The 21,733-nt window shown below is 39.9% G+C and overlaps 1 protein-coding gene across 1 annotated transcript; it reads right to left on the bottom strand.

The window, feature by feature from the left end:
* Positions 1–8,194: 8,194 nt before the first annotated feature.
* TMEM38B (transmembrane protein 38B) lies at positions 8,195–17,416 on the bottom strand. The gene is made up of 6 exons (XM_010133653.1): positions 17,383–17,416; positions 16,509–16,662; positions 13,304–13,488; positions 12,162–12,249; positions 9,995–10,112; positions 8,195–8,404 (listed from the first exon to the last, which is right to left on the bottom strand). Exons 2-6 carry the CDS (start codon positions 16,613–16,615, stop codon positions 8,195–8,197), a joined length of 708 nt encoding a protein of 235 aa, XP_010131955.1. The 5' UTR covers positions 16,616–16,662; positions 17,383–17,416.
* Positions 17,417–21,733: the final 4,317 nt, after the last annotated feature.

Raw genomic sequence — 21,733 nt, 5'->3', positions numbered from 1 at the left:
TGATTTTAAAAAATCCACAAACCCTATAGAAGAGAGTATTGTTAAAAGGGCAATTCAGTGCTGATCCTTCTTCCTGATGCGCTGGTTCTCAGTGCTGCTGGTAGGGTCTACTACAAGCTAAACACGTCACATGAGCTACCTTTTCAGCAGCTATACTAAATTAAAGGGGCCTAAAATGTATTGGATAATTAGATTGAAGCCAAAGAACATGCCCTAACTAATACAAAAGCAGCTGCTCAGAAAGTAGGGTCTCTTGCATGCTCCATTCTTTCTTTTGGTTCAACTTGAAAATAGCAAGGAAGTGTGTCAAGAGCACAACAAACAGTGACATTGGTGAGCAGCATGTTGTACATTACTCAGTTATTGTTATTACTATTGTTTCCTCTGTGCTGTTCAGGTAAACTCTCCTTATCTTAACCCACCCCGGCTTTACCTTCCATTCTTCTCCCCTGCCTTGGGGTGCTAGGGAGCACTGAGTGAGGGGCAGGGTGTTTAGTGGCCAACCGGGTTCAAACCATGGCTCAGTGCTAAGCCTCTCTCCCGCAGTGTTAAGCTTTCATGAGCTAGAAAGCAAACACCAAAGAAAAATCACCTCCTTTGCAGACAGCAGCTCACTTTGGGAGACTCAGAACCAAGCCTTGGTGCCTGATGGTAAGTAAAGATGGCGACTGGTAAGTAAAGATAGCAAAGTGTTCATACAAACAACATTTGAACTACCAAAGTCACTCCTGTGAGAGAGAAGTTGCCACAAAACAGTACAAAACTCATTTTTTTCACCCTGTGTTTTTCTGACATTCTGCTGTGACAGAAGAGAAACCATATACATTCACATCTCCAATTTGCTCAGCATAAGCTTCTTGTTAAGTGCCTTAAAGGTATACTCAAAATTCCACTAACGGATACTCAAAAATACCTCCATATAATTCCATAAACATCCCAGGACCATAAATGGATGTAATTTTCAGAAAACAGAATGTGTGCCAAGAGTTTTAGATCAAAAAATCTTTCAGTGATTTTTTCCAAATTTGGACCAAAAAAGCACACCCACCCCCCCACGCCTCCACCCCCACAAAGAAACCCAAACCCACAAGACTATCTAATCCAGCCTTGATATTCATTTGTTTGACAGCGGTCTTTTTGTTTTAAGGGAAGGAGAAACATCAGAGCAAAGTAAAGGTGACTCTGAATGAAGTGTCTATGACAAGAAACAATTTGTACATAAATTAAAAGTATGCCAGAAATCTTCATAAACTTTCAGCCAAAGACAACAAAATAGATGCATATTTCTTGCTTTTAGGGTCCTTTCGTAAAAATGTGCTACTGGCACTATCTGCTTCCAGGGTCAGTAAAGGTGTCTCAACACATTGACAGCATGCTTCAACAACTTTGAAGAAGCTTTTTTTAATCATAGATTTAAAGAATCATAGAATGGTTTGGTTGAAAGGAACCTTCAAAGACCATCTGGTCCAAACCCCCTGCAGTGAGCAGGGACATCTTCAGCTAGATCACGTTGCCCAGAGAGCCCCATCCAACCTGACCTTCAGTGTTTACAGGGATGGGGCTTCTACCACCACTCTGGGCAACCTGTGCCAGCGTGAGTGCTTACACCTTCACTGTAAAAAAATTCTTCCTTGTATCTAGTCTGAATCTCCTCTTTGTAGTTTAAAACCATTATTCCTTGTCCTTTCAAAACAAGCCCTATTAAAAAAGATTGTCCCCATCTTTTTTACACACCCCCTTTGAGTGTGGAAAGGCCACAGTAACATCTCCCCAGAGCCTTCTCTTCTTCAGGCTGAACAACCCCAACTCTCTTCTCTCCAGCTCCTCATAGGAGCACAGTTGGCTTTCTGGGCACGCATTGCCAGCTCATGTCCACCTCATCTACCAGTACCAAGTCCTTTGCAGGGCTGCTCTCAATTCCTTCATCCCCAAGCCTATACTGATACTGGTGACTGCCCTGACCCAGGTGCAGGACCCTGACCTCATGAACCTCATGAGGTTCACACGGGCCCACTTCTCCAGCTTGTCCAGGTCCTTTTGGATGGGATCTCATTCCTTAGGTGTGTCAACCGCATGGCATCATCTGTGAACTGTCTCTATCCTACTATGTCGTTAATGAAGATATTAAATAGCACTGGTCCCAATATGTAATATGGACCCCTGAGGGACACCACTTACCACTGATACCCATAGGACAACCTATTCTGTTCCTCCTCTGTTAGCAGCTTATCACCTTCCTCCTTCCAGAAGCTGTTGGACATATATATGCACTAGTTTATCAAACTGTTTGCAGCAGTTTTTATTTGGTATTGTGTTCTGATCACCATATCCCACTTTTTGACTAGATAAAACCCACCTGCAGATGAGTGTGCACAGGCAGTTCTGGCCTGAGAATATTAATCTATTTCTCCTGTCAGTGTTCATATTGTTATCTGTTCCCGGTTGTACATTTTCACACATTTCAAGGTATTATACTGCTTAACAGGCCAGTTTTATCCAAACAAATGCAAATTACTATTTACAACACATTCTTAATTCTCATCTTACTATCAAATGCTGTTTCTCTCTTGCTATTCTTTGTAAGACTTTATCTAGACCTTAGAAATGAGGATTCACCTTATAAATTAGTATTCATTCTGACTAAAGCTTGCATTCTCTGTCTAGATTGTTGGAAGATGCCAGATTTCAGCATGGCCCTTATGTTGAGTAAATTCAGATACCTACAGAAGACAGATGTTCAGAATTCTTGAACAACTGCGTCTTGCCCAATAATACACTGAAGAATCAAGTTGGAAATGAAGGCACTGTCTATATATGATGTTGTCCTATCTCCACTTCTTTCCAATAAAATGAAATGGAGAAAAATACAGAAGAGGAAAGCAAAGCACATTCACCATCTAAAGCAACTTTGGTTCTGTTCATGGATCACATCTTACGGTATTTCTTTTTACAGAAACTGGGTATACTACAATAGAAATGAAGACCCAGAACAGTAACTGGATTAATCAGGAACTGAGGTGATAGAAAAACCTCCTTCAAGCTTTAGTTTATATTGGCACAAGAAAACCATTGCTAGGCTAATGACAAAATTAGGTACAGCGGACCAGTTGTCACCTGCAGTTCTGCTGAATCCGACATGCTTGAGAAGAACAGAACAGTTACAAGGAATTCTTACCAATCTGATAAAGAGAAGGTTAGCAGAGACACAGAGGTACCAGCATGAAAGCTAGGAAGTCATTGTTTATTCAGGCATCCTGGACAGACTGTGTTCAAGTCTCCTGCAGAATTCAGGTTCAGCCCTGTGCAGCTGGTTATCTTTTTTGTATTATAAAAAAGTAGATCTCAAAATGCTTGCATGTAACTATTCAGTGTGGATATCCTTCAGAAGCCTGCGAGATCTTTAAACATGAAGGTTTGTTTTCATAGTGCTTACAGCAGGATTTCTTTCAGCATAACTTCTGTCTCACAACAATACACGTTTTTAGTGCGATATGTATTTCTCTCAAGGTGTTCAATCAAGAAAAACAACTCTTGGGGTTTTTAAATATTGTCATCTTTAGTCCAAAATGAATACAAACCCATACATTTTCCCTCAAATTCTAAATTTCTTAAAGAAATAGTCTAAGCATATTTTCACATTTATTTGGGCTAAGATTAGCCACTTATCAGCCAAAATTTCACAGCTGTGCAACATAGTTCCATACCACAATCCAATTCTGTATGGTTCTTCTGATCTAGCACACAAAATTACATCTTTCAAAACAACATTCAGAAGTTTTAAAAACCATGTACATACAACTTTTGTTGGTGTTGCTGAATAACTAGTTGATCATTAACTAGTCAGTTGGCAGCTTCATGTTTGTCCATACACCCATGATACCAAGCTACTAAACCACCAGACACCCTGCAAGTGAACACTCCAAGCGTTTGTAACTGCACACCACGTTTCAGTGTAAAATGTCAGGAATGTGATCACTATTTTGTCCAAAGGGTTGGGGGTTCTTTGGTTGTTGTTGTTGTTGTTCACCCTATTGAAGAAAATTCTTTTTAGCTTTTAAGGTACAGCACATTTGCTATAAAGTTTGATTCCGCACTGAGGAGTTCAATGGTTTTGCTCACCACTACAAAATGTGACTAGACAGGCACAAGAAATTTCTTGGGTATGAAAAAGTACTTTTCTCACAGCCCTGGTGACAGTTTTTTTCTAAATTTAGAAATGTACCTGGAACTAGGACTTTGTCTTTCCAAATCAGATCTCACTCGACATTCTTCTTGGCACCCCTGCACAAAGATTAACCTACCTCCTTTCGCTGAAGAATACTCTTCAAAGCAGTAGTCTCTGAAGACAAAAAATCTAATTTTGTAAAAATAGTTTAATTATTCTAAAAATTGGCACATCAGGGAAAGATGCTTCTGAAAAGATTCCATTCCTATGAAATGTAACATCTCTAAAATGTCAAAGTTCTCAGTTCTTAAGTGTATGCCACTTAATTGCTCCACATCATGTGTAAAAAAGATCCAGTGAGCAGGAAGCAGCAGATTTCAGCAAACAGTTCCAGTGCTGCACATACAATAGAATCATAGAATCGTTCAGGTGGGAGAAGACCTTTAAGACCATCAAATCCAACCCAGCACTGCCAAGTCACCACTAAATCATGTTCCTCATCACCACATCTATACGTCTTTCAAACACCTCCAGGGATGGGAACTCCACCCTCTCCCTGGGCAGCCTGTTCCAATGCTCAACAACCCTTTCTGTAAAGAAATTTTTCCTAATATCCAGTCTATATCTCCCCTAGCACAGCTTAAGGACATTTCCTCTAATCCGATCGCTTGTTACTTGGGAGAACAGACTGACCTCCATCTCACCACAACCTCCTTTCAGGTAGTTGTACGCTCCCAGCCAACTTGGTGTCATTTCCGGGCACTCGATCCCCTCATCCAGATCATTGATAAAGATGTTAAAGAGCACAGGCCCCAGTACTGAGCCCTGGGGAACACCACTGGTGACTGGCCGCCAGCTGGATTGAACTCCATTCATCACCACTGTCTGGACCTGGCCATCCAGCCAGATTTTTATCCAGTGAAGAGTGCACCCAGCCAAGCCATGAGCAGCCAGTTTCTGCAGGACAATGCTGTGGGAAACAGAGTCCAGGTATACCACATCCACAGACCTTCCCTCACCCACTGAGCTGTCACCTTGTCAGGAAATCAGGTTAGTCAAGCAGGACCTGCCTCTCATAACCCCATGCTGACTGGGCCTCATCACCTGGCTGTCCTGTACACGCCGTGTGATGGCACTCAAGATGATCCGCTCCATAACCTTCCCTGGCATAGAGGTTAGGCTGTAGTTCCCTGGATCTTCCTTCCAACCCTTCTTGGAGGTGGGTGTCACCTTTGCTAACCTCTGGTCAGCTGGTACCTCCCCAGTCAGCCAGGACTGCTGGTAAGTGATGGGAAGTGGCTTGGTGAGCCCTTCTTCCAGCTTCCTCTGTGCACTTGGGTGGATCCCATCTGGCCCCATAGTCTTGTGTGCGTCTAAGCAGTGCAATAGCTCACTGACCATTCCCTCTTGGATTATGGGGTGGCTTCTTTCTGCTCCCCATCCCTGTCTTCCAGCTCAGGATGCTGCGTACCCAGACAACAGCTGGCCTTAGGGTTAAAGACTGAGGCAAAGGCGGCATTCAGTACCTCAGCCTTTTCCTCATCCTGGGTCACTATGTTTCCCCCCACATCCCATATATGACAGAGATTCTCCTTGGTCCTCCTTTTGCTCCTCATGTATTTATAGAGACATTTTTTTATTGTCTTGTATAGTAGTGGCCAGATAATAAGTTCTGGCTCAGCTTTGTTCCTTCTGAATTTTTCCTTGCATAACCTCACAACATCCCTGTAGTCTTCCTGAGAGGCCTGACCCTCCTTCCAAAAGCCATAACCCTCATTTTTATCCTCAGTTCCAGCCAAAGCTCTGTGTTCATCCAGGCCGGTCTTCTTCCCTGCTGGCTCCTCTATTTGCACATGGGGACAGCCATGCTCCTGCTCCTTTGAGTTCCTTCCTGCAGGATGTCCAGCCTTCCTGGACTCCTTTGCCCTTCAGGGCTGCCTCCTAAGGGACTCTGTCAGCCAGTCTCCTTAACAGGTCAAAGTCCAAGCAGCTGTTCTGCTAACCCCCCTCTGTACTTCTTCAAGAATCAAAAGCTCTGCCAGTTCATGATCCCTAATGAGCCCAAGATGGCCTCCAACATTCACATCACCCACAAGTCCTTCCCTGTTTCTGAACAACAGGTTTAGCAGGAAGTCTTCCCTAGTTGGCTCACTCACCGGCTGCATCAGGAACTTGTCTTCCACACACTCCACAAACCTCCTGGACTGTTTCCTCTCTGGTGTCTGATATATTTCCAGCAGACATCTGCTAAGTTGAAGTCCCCCATAATAATAAGGGCTGGTACAGAAAATTTTGTCTCCCAGCTGCTTATAAAATATTTCATCTGCCTCTTCATCCTGGTTGGGTGGCCTATAACAGACTCACACTATTCTATTTGCCTTGCTGGCCTTTCCTCTGATTCTTAAAGATAAGCACTCAACCCTATCACCACCATCATCAAAAACGCTCCCTAACCTACAAGGCTACCCCACTGCCTCTCCTTCCTGGCCTATCCCCTTCTGAAGAGTCTATAGCCATCCAACACATCACCCCAGTTCTGTGAGTCATCCCCCCATGTTCCTCTGATGGCAACTGTGTCATAGTTCTCCTGCTTCACAGTCGCTTCCAGCTCTCCTGTTTGTCGCCCATGCTGCTGGCACTGGTGTAGTTGCACTGCAGCTGGGATATTGATCCTGACATTCTTCTGGGAGGAGTAGCCCTAATTCCTGTATGACCATTCTCAGGTGCATCCATGGTTTCTAACATATCAATAACGCTTGTGTCTTTGCTGTGACATGGCTCTCCATCCCCTACCTCCCCTGAGACGGCAGATTGAAGGACCTCACTAGCATCCCACCCTGCAAACACTGGTGTCCCACGCTCAGGCTTATCGCTATTGAGCCGTGTTTTATCCCTTTCCCCCTTCAAATCTAGTTTAAAGCTCTTTCAGTGTGCCCTGCTAACTCCTCTGCAAAGATCCTTTTCCTCTTTCAAGACAGGTGGACCCTATCTGTCGCCAGCAGGTCTGGTGTCACATAGACCGACCCATGAGCAAAACCCCCAGAATTCTGCTGCCGACATAAGGCTTCTTCTCCAATAGCACCAGAGGTAATTGCTACAAGCTAGTGCTAGTATTTATTAACAGCAGGCGAAATAGGGCGGAACTCATGAGAAACATGATCTACTGTAAACGTACTGTTCAGTAGTCTTTTTTAAAAAGGAAGTTTGGCTTTGAAAAGAAAAAAATGTGTATGTTTGGATAGAAGTGCAAGCAGAGATATGTAATCCCAGTCAAACCGAAAGGTAGCTACAAAAAATGTAAATCACCAGTGTAACATGAAAACAGCTATATATATATAAAATACTTGCAAATAAAGTGTCAAAGGCATCAATGAAAATATTGAAATGTTTCTACTTGCTAACTGAAAAGATTTTTTTAAAGCACCAGATAATTCTCAATTTAAATAAATATTTTTCATATTTTTCTAAGTAAATGAAGAAATCTAGATTAGTGGCCTTGTAAATTTCAACATTAATTCAGTTATTTCTCTAAATAAAGGTATTAGTTTGGTAAATTTTCATGTTTTTTACAGTACAAGGATATAAGGCTTATCCAGATGATGATTTTCTTATTTGGGACATGTTATTGTGAACCCCTGGCAGTACAAACCCATGCTATCCAAAGAAAATATAAGATATGGGGGGCAGAGGGTGGGAAGAGGTGAGGCAAGTAACATATCATAAAAAATAACAAAGCTGATTGTCACATTTAGAAACTATCTTTTTAGCAAGTAAGCATTTAAAGTTACCATAAATACAAAATTTAGTAAAATTGTAACAACTGTAAAAACTTTAGATTTTAAATTAAAAATCCATCGTGCCTTTAGGCATCTGAACAGTAGCTTATAAAACACATTCCAAAGGCAAACAACAATACAGTAGTATACAGCCCTGTTCTCTCCCCACATTCTTTAAACAAATTTCTCAGACAGCCTAATCTGAAATACAAACATCTTCAAAGATTATGCCTGTTCAGGATTTTAAAACCACTTATTCTGTTTTCTTTGCCTGTCTTTTCTTAACACTATCACGGTGCTGTTCAGAAGAAGACTGGTCACAGACTGAGGAGCCATTGGAAGATGCAGCCGCTTCATTCTTCACTTTGGATGGTGTCTTCTGCAAGCCAAAGAACATATGGCCTAATGCAGCCTCAAAGGGAGCAAATGGAGAAGTTGCAGATCTTGTCAACATCATTGTTACCTACGAAGAACAATGATCAAGTTACAATAGGAGTTCTAATGACTTCATAGCAATTGAAAACAAGTTGAGAGCCAGCTGGATGTATGACATTTCTAACTTTCTACGTGATCATGAGGCCATGACACCAAGAACAGAAATACATTCATTTTAGCGTGAATTGATCAAATAATGTTTTTCCTTCTGACCTATACTCTTCACACAATTACAAACAATTGTGCAGAAAAAACCTTCTATGTAAGTTTACTAACATCATCCTAAGAGTAAACCATGGTAAATGACATACAACCAAGGTGAAGAACATCTTCTGTGTGTAAGTTTTGTACCTTACTCAAACCTGTAAACAGAGTGGCTACTTCCACTGAAATTGAAAGAATGCAATGTGTAAGCACCTAAATATATATACACAACCAGACTTCAGTTAAAATTCCAGCCAGCCATACTTACTCCATGAGGTTGGGAGACTTAGGTGGAAACTCAGTAGAATACATGAGGAATTTTGGAATCAGGATAGAAGATGATGTTTAGTAAGTCCAGTTACTGGACGAGTTTATATTGCAACAGTTTCTACAGTTTTCAGAGACATTAGAAGTTTCTAAAGCAAGACAATGCTACAGGACTATGCCAGATCCACAGCTGTTGCTTCATTAGTTGAGTGGATGCTCAAGTTCCTGACTGTCAGCATGACCATCAGTTTAAGAAGTTAATTCAGTGCAGCATGACAACCAGCTCCTGAAGACAGCTCTAATTTTTCACTTCCAGAATAACATTCCTTTCCTGCTCCATTTCCAGAATCTCCAGTTCAACAATGCCTTTATTGGTTTAGGTGGAGAATCACAAGCATCGGTGCAAAGTCTTAGCTCCCTAAAGCAGCTCCTCTAGAATTAAAATTTTCAGCTGCTTGACAGAAGGCAGACTGGCAACCACCACTTTAAGAAAACCTCTAGTCTGTTCAACAGCAGCTCTGAATCTCTTATAATCGCCAGACTTCTGCTAAACACAGAAACTATACTTTCCTATTAGCTCATAATCCTGAAGACACACATCATCCTGGATATGAACAACACTGGAAGGATCAAGGGATTCAGTAGAGAAGTAGTATCTATTTTATTATAAAAGTATTTACAGCTGCTTCAGAGTGGTTTTGATACACATTCTCTTCCTACCTAACACTTACATTGTGAACACTGTGAGTTAGATGAGAATCTAGCTGGCTTGTTTTGCAAACCCACAGATGACTGCACAGGTACAAGGAAGGCAATAAGCTAGCAAAAGGCAGAGAACAGGAAAGTTTATTTCTACAACCACAACCTTTGTTTGAGGTTATGGACATATGAGCCTGGCATATCAACCGTGGGTGCCTGATTTTTTTAGTTTATTTTTCTTCCATACATTGAACAGGGACAGTAACAGAATAAGTTCTCTGCAGAAGACTAAACACAGGTTTAAGACTTCCATAGGAGCTGGTCTTCCCACCCAGAAGCATGAATTCTAACTTGTGGCAGAATGTTTCAGCGTGTATTTTTTACTCTGAAATAATGAAATAATGTATTTTCTGTTATTTAGTTATTTGCAACACTTTCACATTCTTACCTTGGAGACAACAAGAAAGATGGTGTATAAAAACACAAGGTTGTGTCTTGCTATTGGCAAGTATTGGCTGTGTTGCAGGGTAAAAAGAACTGCTCCTATCAACGTTACCTTCACAGGGCTGAAAATCAAATAAACAGTATTAATTTATTTTCTCTACTATACAGTGAAAGCTGCCATGGCTTGGAAAGCAATAAATGTTCCTAGTGTGCAAAAGAATTATTTCTCAATAGAACTAATGAAAAATTGTAGTACAGTGACAAGGTCCAAAACCTAGCTACAAACAAACTAGGACATTAGCTTTATATACTCTTACCATGCTTTTTGTCCATAATATGGACAAGTATCGAGATCAGCACTACCTTACATATCCAGCAAACTCATATTTGACAAATATTCCTTAAATCAAAGCTTCTGTTCAGACTCAAATACATCAGCTTGCTCCCCTTTTTCCTCTCCCAACATAGCTTACTAAAGAGTTTAATCACAAAGCTTGCCCTCCTTGGACTAGACTTAAAAATAGGTGGCTCTCCTGTTCTCCAGGTGTTAGTTAATCCAAGTAAAAAAGCGTTGAAGAACACCATACTCCAAGTCTCTGTCCACTGTGACACGCCAGCAGTTCTAGGGTTGCAGTCAGCCTCTACTTGACTTGACCAAGGCCTACGTTACCAGGTTTTGCCAACACAGCTGTGTTGACTTGAGACACACAGAGATTTACATATTGTAACTATCTCCATTGTAGTAGTAAATCCCTTGCTACGTGTGCAGTCAGAAAACAAGAGAACTTTGATCAGGTATCTGAAGTCTTCTGAAGAAACAACAGTAAGGCACAGAATTTTTCTGCCACTGTATTTCTTAATCTGCATCTACATGTGACACATACAGGTGACACTCCTGCTATCACAGAGCATTTAGCATAGACACAGTCTTCACTTTCTTTTCAGTAACAGAGATTTACTGCATCAACTTCTGCTGAGGAAGTCCAAAAAACCACTCTCTGTATACATGCATCTCATCCATTTGCAGAATGTCTTATCCATTTACCTTCGTAACTTACTTGTATTCAATATTCTTAAGCTTTATATATTAAACAAAATTTTAAAAATCCTTTTCTAGTTACTTTGAGCCACATCCACCATGAAGAAGGAGAATATATGCAAGTCCTGCCACAGTCAGTAAGCTCTGCTCTAGTGCTGCACCTGTAAGTACAGTGTTATTTGGGTTTACACTCGTATTATTGACAGTGACCTCCTCCTTCTGGCATTTTGCTTTCAAGACTGCCACTTAGGCACTGACAAAGGAAGAGAAATTGTAAATACCAGGAATTTCAGAAAGAGTCAACAACTAACAGAAGCCAGAAAAAGTTGAAATATGACCAAAGGAAAGACTACAAATTTCTCTTCTGTTTTTCTGTTACTAAGAGTGGCTGCAGAAAAACAAGATAATTTTAAAAAAAAGTATTTCTAGAGACATGAGAGTAACATGGGAAGGATCAAAAGCATTTTAGCAAATTGCCACAGTGAGCTCATCTTGACTTACAATAACAGCTTGTGGCTTTCTAGCCTGTCTCAGTTGTCATTTCACTGTACAGACTAAATCAGAGCCACACAGTATTCCCATTCTTTGCTTCTGCGGTAACATTTCCTACCTTGTAGTACATTTTCATTACATTGAATAGCCGATTTGCACTGTCTCAAATAATTGATATCTATGGAGGAAAACAGGAGTGGCAGAGAAATTTAAGAGTGACAATGCTCAAAGGAAGCCATCTTAGCGATAGTCAGAAGATGCACCAAATATGCAGGCTGCACTTGTATACTTCTGGTACCACTACCATTTCATTTAGCATAGAAGACCATATCCTAGTAAGACAAACTGAGTCAACACTGCTTTCCAACAACTTCCTACTGACTCAATAATGCTTTCTGTCAAATAGCTTTTGTGACCCGATTTCCCATTTGGTGTTCTTGTGCCGTGAACCTAAAATGATTAAAATATCTAAAATTACCAAAGATCATCAACTAATCTTTCACAAGATACACACCAAAACACTGAGCACAAACACGTCCTACTGCTTTTTTCTTTTATTCTGAACCACTAAAAGTGAGTACCAATACAAGGAGTTATCAAAACAAAAGTTTACATGTTGCAGCCTTTTTTAAAAACTTACTAGGACATCTTCAGTAGTTCATTGGTTTCAGGTTTCCAGACTCCTCTCACCAGCTGCTCAAAGTTGGAAATTAGGCCACCACCAGCTCCTGAAATTGCAGAGATTTACCATAAGCCTCCACTGATTACTGCCAGTACTGTGCAACCCATTGTTGCTCCTAGCAAAACTTGTTACAACCAGGTGCCAAATGTCACCCAAAGCTGAGACTTAAAAGATAATCCAATTTTTTTATACATGCATGACTTGAGCAAACAACATGAAACCTCAGAGGTTTAGCTACTTAGCAAGAACCTCAGGTTTACCTTTATGTGTTTGCATCTGAACTGATGCACTCATCACCTCAGACAAATGCCTGAATTGCCAAAGTAAACCTCCAGAGAGCCTTCCATCATTCCATTCTTCATGTCATCATGTAAGGACAGGGACGGTTTCTATAAACTATGAGGACCCTCAGCGAGAAAAGTGGATATGTATTTTTACATTAAAAGAACACAACACATAAGGAGGCCTTAGACACTCTGGCCAGTGAGACTGGTCTGTATTACAACCTGAGAAAAGAGTATGTTAGATCATCACATTAACACACGTTGTTTCCCAAAGCAGAACAGAATCAAGCAAGTAGAAACAAGAGCTGCACTAGTACTTCCTGAAGTCTGTGACTACAAATACTGCTGCTAGCAAGGTAGCTTCCAAAGTCATACTCCAGACAGCAGGCAGGCAAGAAGGTTCAATCCTTGTTTAAAATCAGCTAACAGTTCCAACCAAAAAAGCTAAGAAAACAAGTTCTCTTCTTCAGTCACATGGAAAGATGACAGTTCTGAGGAAATGATGGAAAGCCTAGTAACAGCTCTGAAGTTACAGGAGAGATCTATTTCACTATTGCCATCACTATCCATCCTACAAGTCCTCATAAGACCTTCTGAAAGGTTAAGATGAACTTCCCTAAAAGACATTCGATGTCACCCTTAATCCAGGCAGAAAATCCTGCTGCAGGCTTTTCCCTTGAGAGGATAACAGACTGTATTAGGACTACCATATCCAACAGAGCATGGAATGGTGCTACAGTTACGCTGAAGGGCTAACAGTTTAAATACCACTCCAAAACATCACAAGCTATCAGAACAAGATGTTATGCATGTTACCTCTGGCCCAGCCCACAGCTACCATGACAAGCCAGGCATCTTTGAAATGACTGTCTGCATGTGCAACGCCAGCTGTTATCTTCCAAGTCCTAGTCACTTCTTTCATTCCTGCAGCCAGAAGCCGAAGAGGCAGAAAGGCAAAGCAGCGGTAGAAGAGGTCTTGTGGGCAGTAAAACATAAAATACCTGAAAATCATGAGAAAACCCATTAGGAGCATTTGAAAGTTTTTGCTAAGGAATTCACTTTCTAATAACCTTTAAAGATAGTTTTGGAATATGACTAGCAATTTGTGAAATACTACTGATAACTCACTGTCTTGTGTAGCAGAAATATTAGAACAAAATTGAAAATGCTTTTGAGCATGCTTGACCTCTTGCACCAAAATCATCAAAATTATTTGGAATTGTCCTTACTGCCTCATTGTCCCAGAGACAAATCCATTAAAGTACATGAGAAACAGCTTTAAATTTTACCAAGTGCTCTATAGCTTACATATCATATTTTTATAATTCAAATTATTAAACTAGCGTCTGACTGACCTACTGCTGTTTGGTGTTTCGTGGGTTACTTTTTGTTGGCTAGTATTTTTTGAAGAGTTTTGTTTTTATAGGATTACAACAGGGTGGCAAATTACATACTGACACCATGCTTTCATACTGTTAGGTACATGGAATTACATAACTTCAGTAAGACTGCCTCCACTAGTTAGTGTCATGCCAGATGAAATGCGCAGCTATTTTCAACCACACTTTGCATCTTAGTAACCACCAGTTCTAGCTTTTCCAGCTTGCCAAGTACAAGCACTTTTTTATTTCAAATCAAAGTACAGTTCTCAAAAGTTAATATTATCTTTTATCAACTTGCTCTTACAAAAAGTCAAAGATAGCTAACAATAAAATCCTAAGATGACAGTAAATTTTAAAAAATTAGATTATGTGGTGTTTTATTCTATCTTTTCAATCACCAACAAAATTCAGTTCTCCACAGAGACATTCTAGGTCTTAAAAACACAGTCAAGTATCTAGATTATTTCAGCACAGGAATAAGAGAGTAGCAACTAGGTAAAAGCAGAGAAAGCCTTTAAAAGATGGGAAGGGTACTTTTTTGTTTGCTAACCAAAAGAAAAAAAAAAGTACTTGTCTGTTGGTTTAGGCTTCTAAACTTAGTCCTGTCTATCAAGAATTTCTAAGGCTGTGTCCTTCTCTTCTTTACTCATGTCGCAATGCAGAGATGTACCTTTCACATCTCCTTTACTTCATTAGAACTACCAGCAGACACCACAACTAGGAAGAGTCATGCTTCATGGTTAGTGATTAGAAATCAAGACAGAACTTCAGCTTTGGGGTCTTTTGTGGGGGTTGGTGTGGGTGGGAAAGGCTGATCCTTTACAGCAGAATGCCACTAAGCTTCCTTCCCAGACAGGCAAGTTTAACTGAATTCCTGTTCTAGGTACATAACTTTTTTTCTGCAGTGGATATGGCACCTTGCCACTGCAAACTTCTAAAAGTTCTTCTCTTCAAAGACCCCCCAGATTGGAGCATCCAGTAACCCATTTCTGACAAACAAGAAAGGTATTGAAATTTACATTAGTAGCTAACTACTGCTCTGATGATCATTTTAGCTTTATTTTTGAATACTTATATTATTTCTTTTTCTCCTGTTGTAAAGTCAATTGCCTTTGTAGGCAACTAAGCTTCAGCGATATGAATTCAAAGATGTACAGAGAGTATGTATTTTTATGGCTACTGCAAACAGCCATTTAAGACACAACAGACAACACTATCCAGAATTAATTCAAAACTGTAGAACATGGGTTTAGGACCCTGAAGCACAGGTAACTGGACCGATCCTGACATTGCAGTCCCACCTCGGCGGTTTTGCCTATCGTTTCTGCCAGGAACACTTGCTATCGGTAGATGTCGCTGTCCTACAGACCACTCAGGAGCATTTCTCCAGCGCAGCATGACCCCCTTTATTTTCCGGCTTTGTGTACGGCTCGGGGAATTTCGTTTCACAGTGTTCGGGACCGAGAATTAGTCATTATACCCATAAAAAGAGGACTTCGTAAAAGTAGAAACTTTAAAATTTCCATAACATCCTGAGCATAGCTCCTCATTAAATCCTCATTTTATCTGTGCCCAGCAAATCATGTTTGACCCTGTTAAGTTCAAGAGAAATCATGTTCTGTCATCAGACTAATATGAACCATAAGCAGATTCTCTAAGCTTTGTTAATACTGCACTATTTATTGCACATTATTCATTTCACTGATTTGCCTAAATGTAATCTACCATCTTCCGTTGCAACATGAAGACCACAAGATTAATACATAGGTATACACAGACAGATAGGAACAGTTATTTTCATTTTAATGAATTTTCAATTACAGAATCTAAGGTGCTACAAGGAACAGATACTAAAAGATTTCAAGAAGATAACACTCTTCTATGATAGGAATTGAGATTTTTAAATTCAAAACCCTACTGCTTCTCAAAAATTTTGTTAAGTTTGAGGGCTTCTTCAAAGATCACTTTCTGGAACGAAATAACTACACTAGAAGGCCACATTTATAAGAAAAATAACTCTAGTGCTTTTACTGAATTCCAAAATAGGCCAAATTTCTGTCTCATTCAGATATCTTACTTCCCATTCAGCTCTCTACTGTCTTCCACTACAGTTCCCATACACTTGCAAAAGGGCAAAACAGGAAAAAAAAGTTATGCCAGGAAGCAGAAATGAGAGGAGAGGAAAGAAGATTATGTCCGAATTACAGAAAAGTTCAAAATGTTTACATCAGCCAGGTTCTGGTCTTCAACAGCTACTGCTAAAAAACTAGACCGTGTTTAAGACTTACCTATACCTAGAAAAACAGTAATGAAGTCCACTTTATTCCGAAATAATGTTTTCAGCTGTTTGACCAGAATACCGTAAAAATCTAAGGCAAGTCTAGTCTAGTGACTCCGGATTTCATTATACAACAGCCCATAAGACTTGCACTCTTACAAGCATTTTAACCCTACAGAACAGTATTGTAACAGCTGTTCTGCTGCAGTGACTTCATGAATGAAGAAACAACATACAAATTCATAACATTTTTAAGTTAAGCTTCTGATTTATATGGATGCTTGATAGTATAGTATCAGTTCACTAAGTACAGCTTCCTCAGAACCAGTACTATTCACCTAACCCAATTGTGGCTGCTTACCAGACTGAAGATGCCAGCAGAATACTCGTGCCCTTTGCCAGAAATGCTACTGGAGGTTCTGCAAGCATCAGTGAAGACAAAACTGAACCACCAAAGCAATGAAGCATAGCACTAAACCAACAGGCAATTGGACTTCGAACTGACACTTCCACAGCTCCTGAAACAAAGGGAAAAGATTCATAAATAGAAATAAACATTTGAGAATCACATCATGGTTTAAAAGTCAGTATTTTTCAAACCAGTCTTCCTTTACGTAATGAAAAATCCTTCAGAAACCTGTAGGCTTTCACAGGAGAAGTCTTCAGATATACAAACTTCAGAGAACACTGTTTTAAGTGTATGCTATCTAAATACAAGTTAAAGACTAACAACATCATGTTCCCTGAACATTTTTTGCGGATTGATTTATATAACCATTTGGCTACCAACAAGAAAAGCTTTCAGAGCATGGCTGAGAGGTCTCACTGTTAATAACCTGGCACAGAAATACAGTAAATTTCAAATTTGCATTAAAAATACATGAGTGTTTTAGCTCTGCTGTCCTAGACAGGACTGGTATCGGTACTTTCGGGGAGGGTCATTCTACAAATTCTACTTCTGCTTTTGTGCTTCCACTTTACAGAGGTGCAGAGCTCTGTTTGCCTGAACTAGTTTAACTTTCCATAGTCCAAAGGGTGAAGTACACAAAAACAAGATGAAACCTAGTGTCTGCCCCAAAATGAAATTTGACATATGTTCCCAATTCAGAGGAGAAGCTTTGGGTTTTCAGGCATTTCTGTGGTAAAAGAAGCTTCTTCCCCAAGATGAGAAGCTCAGACGTATCAAAGAGAACGCAGCACTCTCAATACTATGCACTTCATGCAATAGTATTAACAAGATTGTTCCAGTTTTAGTGCTAGAACAGCTATCATGTATTGCACTACCTAAATTCCTACGTAACAGCCAATTTACAAAGATAAGCACTCCAAAGTATTACAGAATATCTGAATATAAAACAAAATCTCAATTTTTTTTTAACTATTGTGTAATTTATTTTCCATACTGCAGTACCCACTGCTTCAAATCAGTTATGCTCAGCTTTGTGACTGCATACTACCACTTCTGCAAAGTAGCTATCAATTAGCTACAAAATTAACAGGAGAAAATTCTAAAGCCTGCTAATGTTACAGAACAGCAGAAGTTAAAATATAAAGCAGGCCATTACATCCAGATCCCATATAACTGAATGTGGACCTATTTTCACCAAAAGAAAAGAGCATGACACTTGCAGAATATTAATGGTTTACTTTAATAGGTAAATAAATATAATAATAAAATTATAATGTGCTTACTACATTGAGGTTTTCTCAATTAAAACAAACAAACAAAAAATCTAAAAATGCTGTCAGTATTCAGAGGAAAAATCACAAAATTCTATTAAGTAGACACTCACTGGTCCAAAAGAACAGTATCCTCCTTCTCACATGTAATTATTTCCTTGTTTGACCACACAGCCACGTTACAAGTACTACTACATATCTACTTTAGCAGGAAAGGACTGAATTCCTTTTCTTGAAACAACCAGACAATATCCTACACCCACATTTGGCAGTACTCTCTCTGTTCAGCAACTCCACTGAATGCTGCTGTGGCACTACAGCACTAAGTGACCATATAGAAAAGAAACACCCCAAGCTTTACAAGGGAGTGAGAAAACCCAGCTAACAGAAGCAGCCACCAGGGAACCATGTGCTGGAACTGGGGCATACTGCTAACAGATCAGCTGTTGCGCTAGGCACAAGGTTTAACTCCTGGACAGATGTCATACAAGTTGTAATTGCAGAGTCTTGGAGCGAGACAGGTAACCAAATGGTGACGGAGGTTCCACATCCAAAAACTGTCAGCCTTCAGACCAGGTTAAATAAAAAAAAACAAACTTACACTTTAGACACCCATTGTCAGCTAGGTGTGCACTAACCTCTCTTTCAATAGCAGGAAGCTTCTCACCTTGAATCAGCAGAGAAGTAATCATCTTAACATCTTACTGGTCATCTTTGTCAGAATATCAAACCTCCTCCTCCCTCCCCTAAAAATGCATCACGACCAAGAGCTGGCTAATTGAAATTCAGCTGCTCCTTCACTCCACCAGGTGATCAGTCAGGTTACTAACATAATGAAAGGAAACCATTTCAGGTGCTGTGTCTTTGAATTTAACACACTGTATTTTAATCTTCACACACATGGGCAATTAATGAAACACAGCTAGTAACAATTAGTTTCAAGGAAAATATGGAAGATTTTCATGTATAAGTTTTGAAAACGTTTATTTGTTGTACCTTTGACATAATTTCTAAACCAATTTGCATTCTCTCCCACATACTTTGTGAACATATTCTCATGATTTTTCTATTCCTATACTAAAGGCCAGGTTAAAAAAACCAAAACCTTAAAAATAAATAAAATTCAATGAAATGCTGAAGTTGTTTTAAAATTGGTTAGCTATCTGTGCTCTTTTTTAATCCATTCTCCTGCCTTTCAGAAATCACTGCTCCTCTGCTCTTCCCTTCCCCCACGACTAGCAGCAAGTGGTTACCAGTTTTGAGGACACATATAGGAATTGCTGTTGTTATTTCCAGACTGCCTTCTATGAGCAATCTCCACAACAAAGCACATAGATTTCTTCATTAAGCTATTACGTGTAAAAGGACAAGAGACTGGAGACAACTGGAGTTCAAGATTCTTCTGTTGGTAAGCATTTGAATTTTCTTGGCTCAAGCACCAGTGTTTAACAGTTCATATCTGCCTTCTTTCAAGGAAAATACCCAGCTTAGAAGGCATGAGGCAAAAAACGCTGATACTACTTTAAAGCTCATCACAGAATTGCTACCTAAGTTATGACTGGGATGTAAAATTAACTCAGTCACATGTTTTTAAACAAGTGGTCATTTATATTTGTCCTCTGATGTATCCCATAAAACTAATGAGGCATCATACAACCATGCAAAATATGATCTGCCAAAAGGCCACTACTCTTACAAATGGTATACTTTAATGAAGTATAGATAAGGTTTCAAAATGCAAAGACTATTGTCAAATATAATTTTAAATGTTGTTTCTAGACAATAGCAACAATAATAAAAAAAACCTTTGCCAGCAAATTATTTCTGTCAGTAGGATAAGATCTGCTTTAACCTTTCCTGTGTGTTCCAAATAGGCAGTCAGGAATACCTACCACATACACATCTACAAGAACTTCTAGTTTACTCTTTAGAAGTTTTTCTAGCACTCACATTCAGCTATATATAATGACATCAATTAAGCTAAAGAATATATAAAGTTAGACTTAAATCAGCAAAACCATGCCAAAAAAATTAATTCTTTTCAAATCACCAGAATTGTCATAGAACACTTGCAAGAACAAAACTAGCACAATCCTTCCAAATATGACACATCCTCAACCCTCGACATCATTTACTGTCCCTTCAACACAAAAAAAAAAAAAAGAGAATTGCCAGTTCTACAGCTGCCTGGAGTTACAAATGAGCAATTCCTGAGCAATTCCTAAGCAATCCCAAGAGCACTGACCAAGAACTCTTGGTTTAAAACACATGGAAAGAAACATTTTGGTTATCCCTGCTACAGTTTGCCAGCACTCACAAGTGAGCAAGGAAATCTAGTTAGAAGGACTGGAAAAGTCCCAGTTGGTGTGGACCCATCCATGATACAAATCTCCACACTGTATCCGATTTTAAGCTGTGTGTGGGGTTGGTATTTTAATGAGACAATAATCTAAAATAAAACAGATGTGGCTCACATACTTCCACATCACTAGCCACTTAAGGTTACCCAGTTACCTTGCAAAATAAAGCTACTGCTTTAAGTTTCTAAAAAGATTATACAGTAATGCCTAGAGAATATTAATCAATGATAATATATCCATCCTGGGTATTTAATAATCACTGCTCTTTCAGTTATCACTTAAAATTCCATTCATACTGCCAGAAAGTGAGCAACGGACCAGCATGCAGTCATCTGAATTACCGTTATTAACTCAAAGTATTAGAAGATACTCAATAGTTCTGAACTTTTCAGCTATTAAGCTAAGAAGAAAAAAATTACTGGCATGGATCTGACCACACTCCTGACACTCACACTGTCCAGAAGAGCTGCCTCCCTGAAAATATGTTGATGCTAGCAAAGAAGAGACTCCTCTCATCCTGGTCTTTGAAGTGTGTCTCTTCCGGAGAAAAGTTTAAAGGTAGTGCATGATAACGTCAAACACCTTTAGACAGGAAGTCCCTTCTTGCACAGCACAGTCGTATTACACAATGCCACAAATCAGGACCCAGGAACAATTTTAGCAGTAATAACAAAATTTGGTGAAGACACTAGCATACACAGGCATTTCGTATCAACCTTCGCAGGCTGCTAACTGCACGTACTCAGCACCAAGTGAAAACTCTCCTTGACACATTTAGGAAAGGACGAAAGAACAAGCTCTCACTAAACAAACAGCACAGTGCCTTAAAAATCTGAAGCATGCAGAAAGTCCCAAATCTGCACTACAATCCTGAAAGCCAGCTTAGTTCCCACACAGTTATCAGCTGAGATGCACAGTTACTCTAACTCTCCAAAGCCATGCCACATGTAGTTATTCTAAACATTAAAACAAGGCAAGTCTCTACATTTGTGACAACTGACAACCAGGCTTTGGGTTAACAACCACAAACGAAACATTTTCTGGAGAAGAGCACCTGGAGATTGGAGTGTCATTATGTCATTACGTCCACTCATACAAAATCCAGAATCCTGTTACGGAGAGTGGAAAACTTTCTTAATTTATTTTTATAATCCCTGGGTACAACGTGAAAAGTCACAAGTACACATCCTGCCCATGAGGTTCCCACGCTGTGTTTCCTAGAAGCAGTAACTGCCTCAACAGCTTCCTGCCTATCCGGGGCCCGTGGAGGATGTCGACGCCGGGGTTGGGCAGCTCTCCTTTCACCTCTCAGATGTAATCTGGGAGAGCAAGTCGCTGGCCTGTGAGCTGCATTCCTCCTCTGTACGCACAAACCTCAGTTCAAGGCATGCAGCCCTTCTGTTCTTGGGACTTCTGAAACCTTAAAACTGCAAAAAAGTCTGACAAAACTCCTGGCTGACTCCACCGGTGTCTCCGGTTCTGACAACGCAAAAAGATCTTCAGCTGGCCGTGCTTTCAGCAAAGCCCGGGCACAGGCGGGTCACCG

Source organism: Buceros rhinoceros, unplaced genomic scaffold (genome assembly GCF_000710305.1).
Source record: "Buceros rhinoceros silvestris isolate BGI_N320 unplaced genomic scaffold, ASM71030v1 scaffold6213, whole genome shotgun sequence".
Taxonomy (NCBI): Eukaryota; Metazoa; Chordata; class Aves; order Bucerotiformes; family Bucerotidae; genus Buceros; species Buceros rhinoceros.
This window is presented reverse-complemented; position numbering and strand designations above follow the sequence as displayed.

Bases quoted from the DNA above. Each gene is read 5' to 3' on its own strand.
- TMEM38B (XM_010133653.1), bottom strand. From the start codon at position 16,615: ATGCTTCATTGCTTTGGTGGTTCAGTTTTGTCTTCACTGATGCTTGCA. The intron at 13,489-16,508 runs GTAAGCAGCCAC...CATGATTTTCAG, and splicing joins CTGCTGGCATCTTCAGTCTG to GTATTTTATGTTTTACTGCC. The intron at 12,250-13,303 runs GTAACATGCATA...CTGCAATTTCAG, and splicing joins AGCTGTGGGCTGGGCCAGAG to GAGCTGGTGGTGGCCTAATT.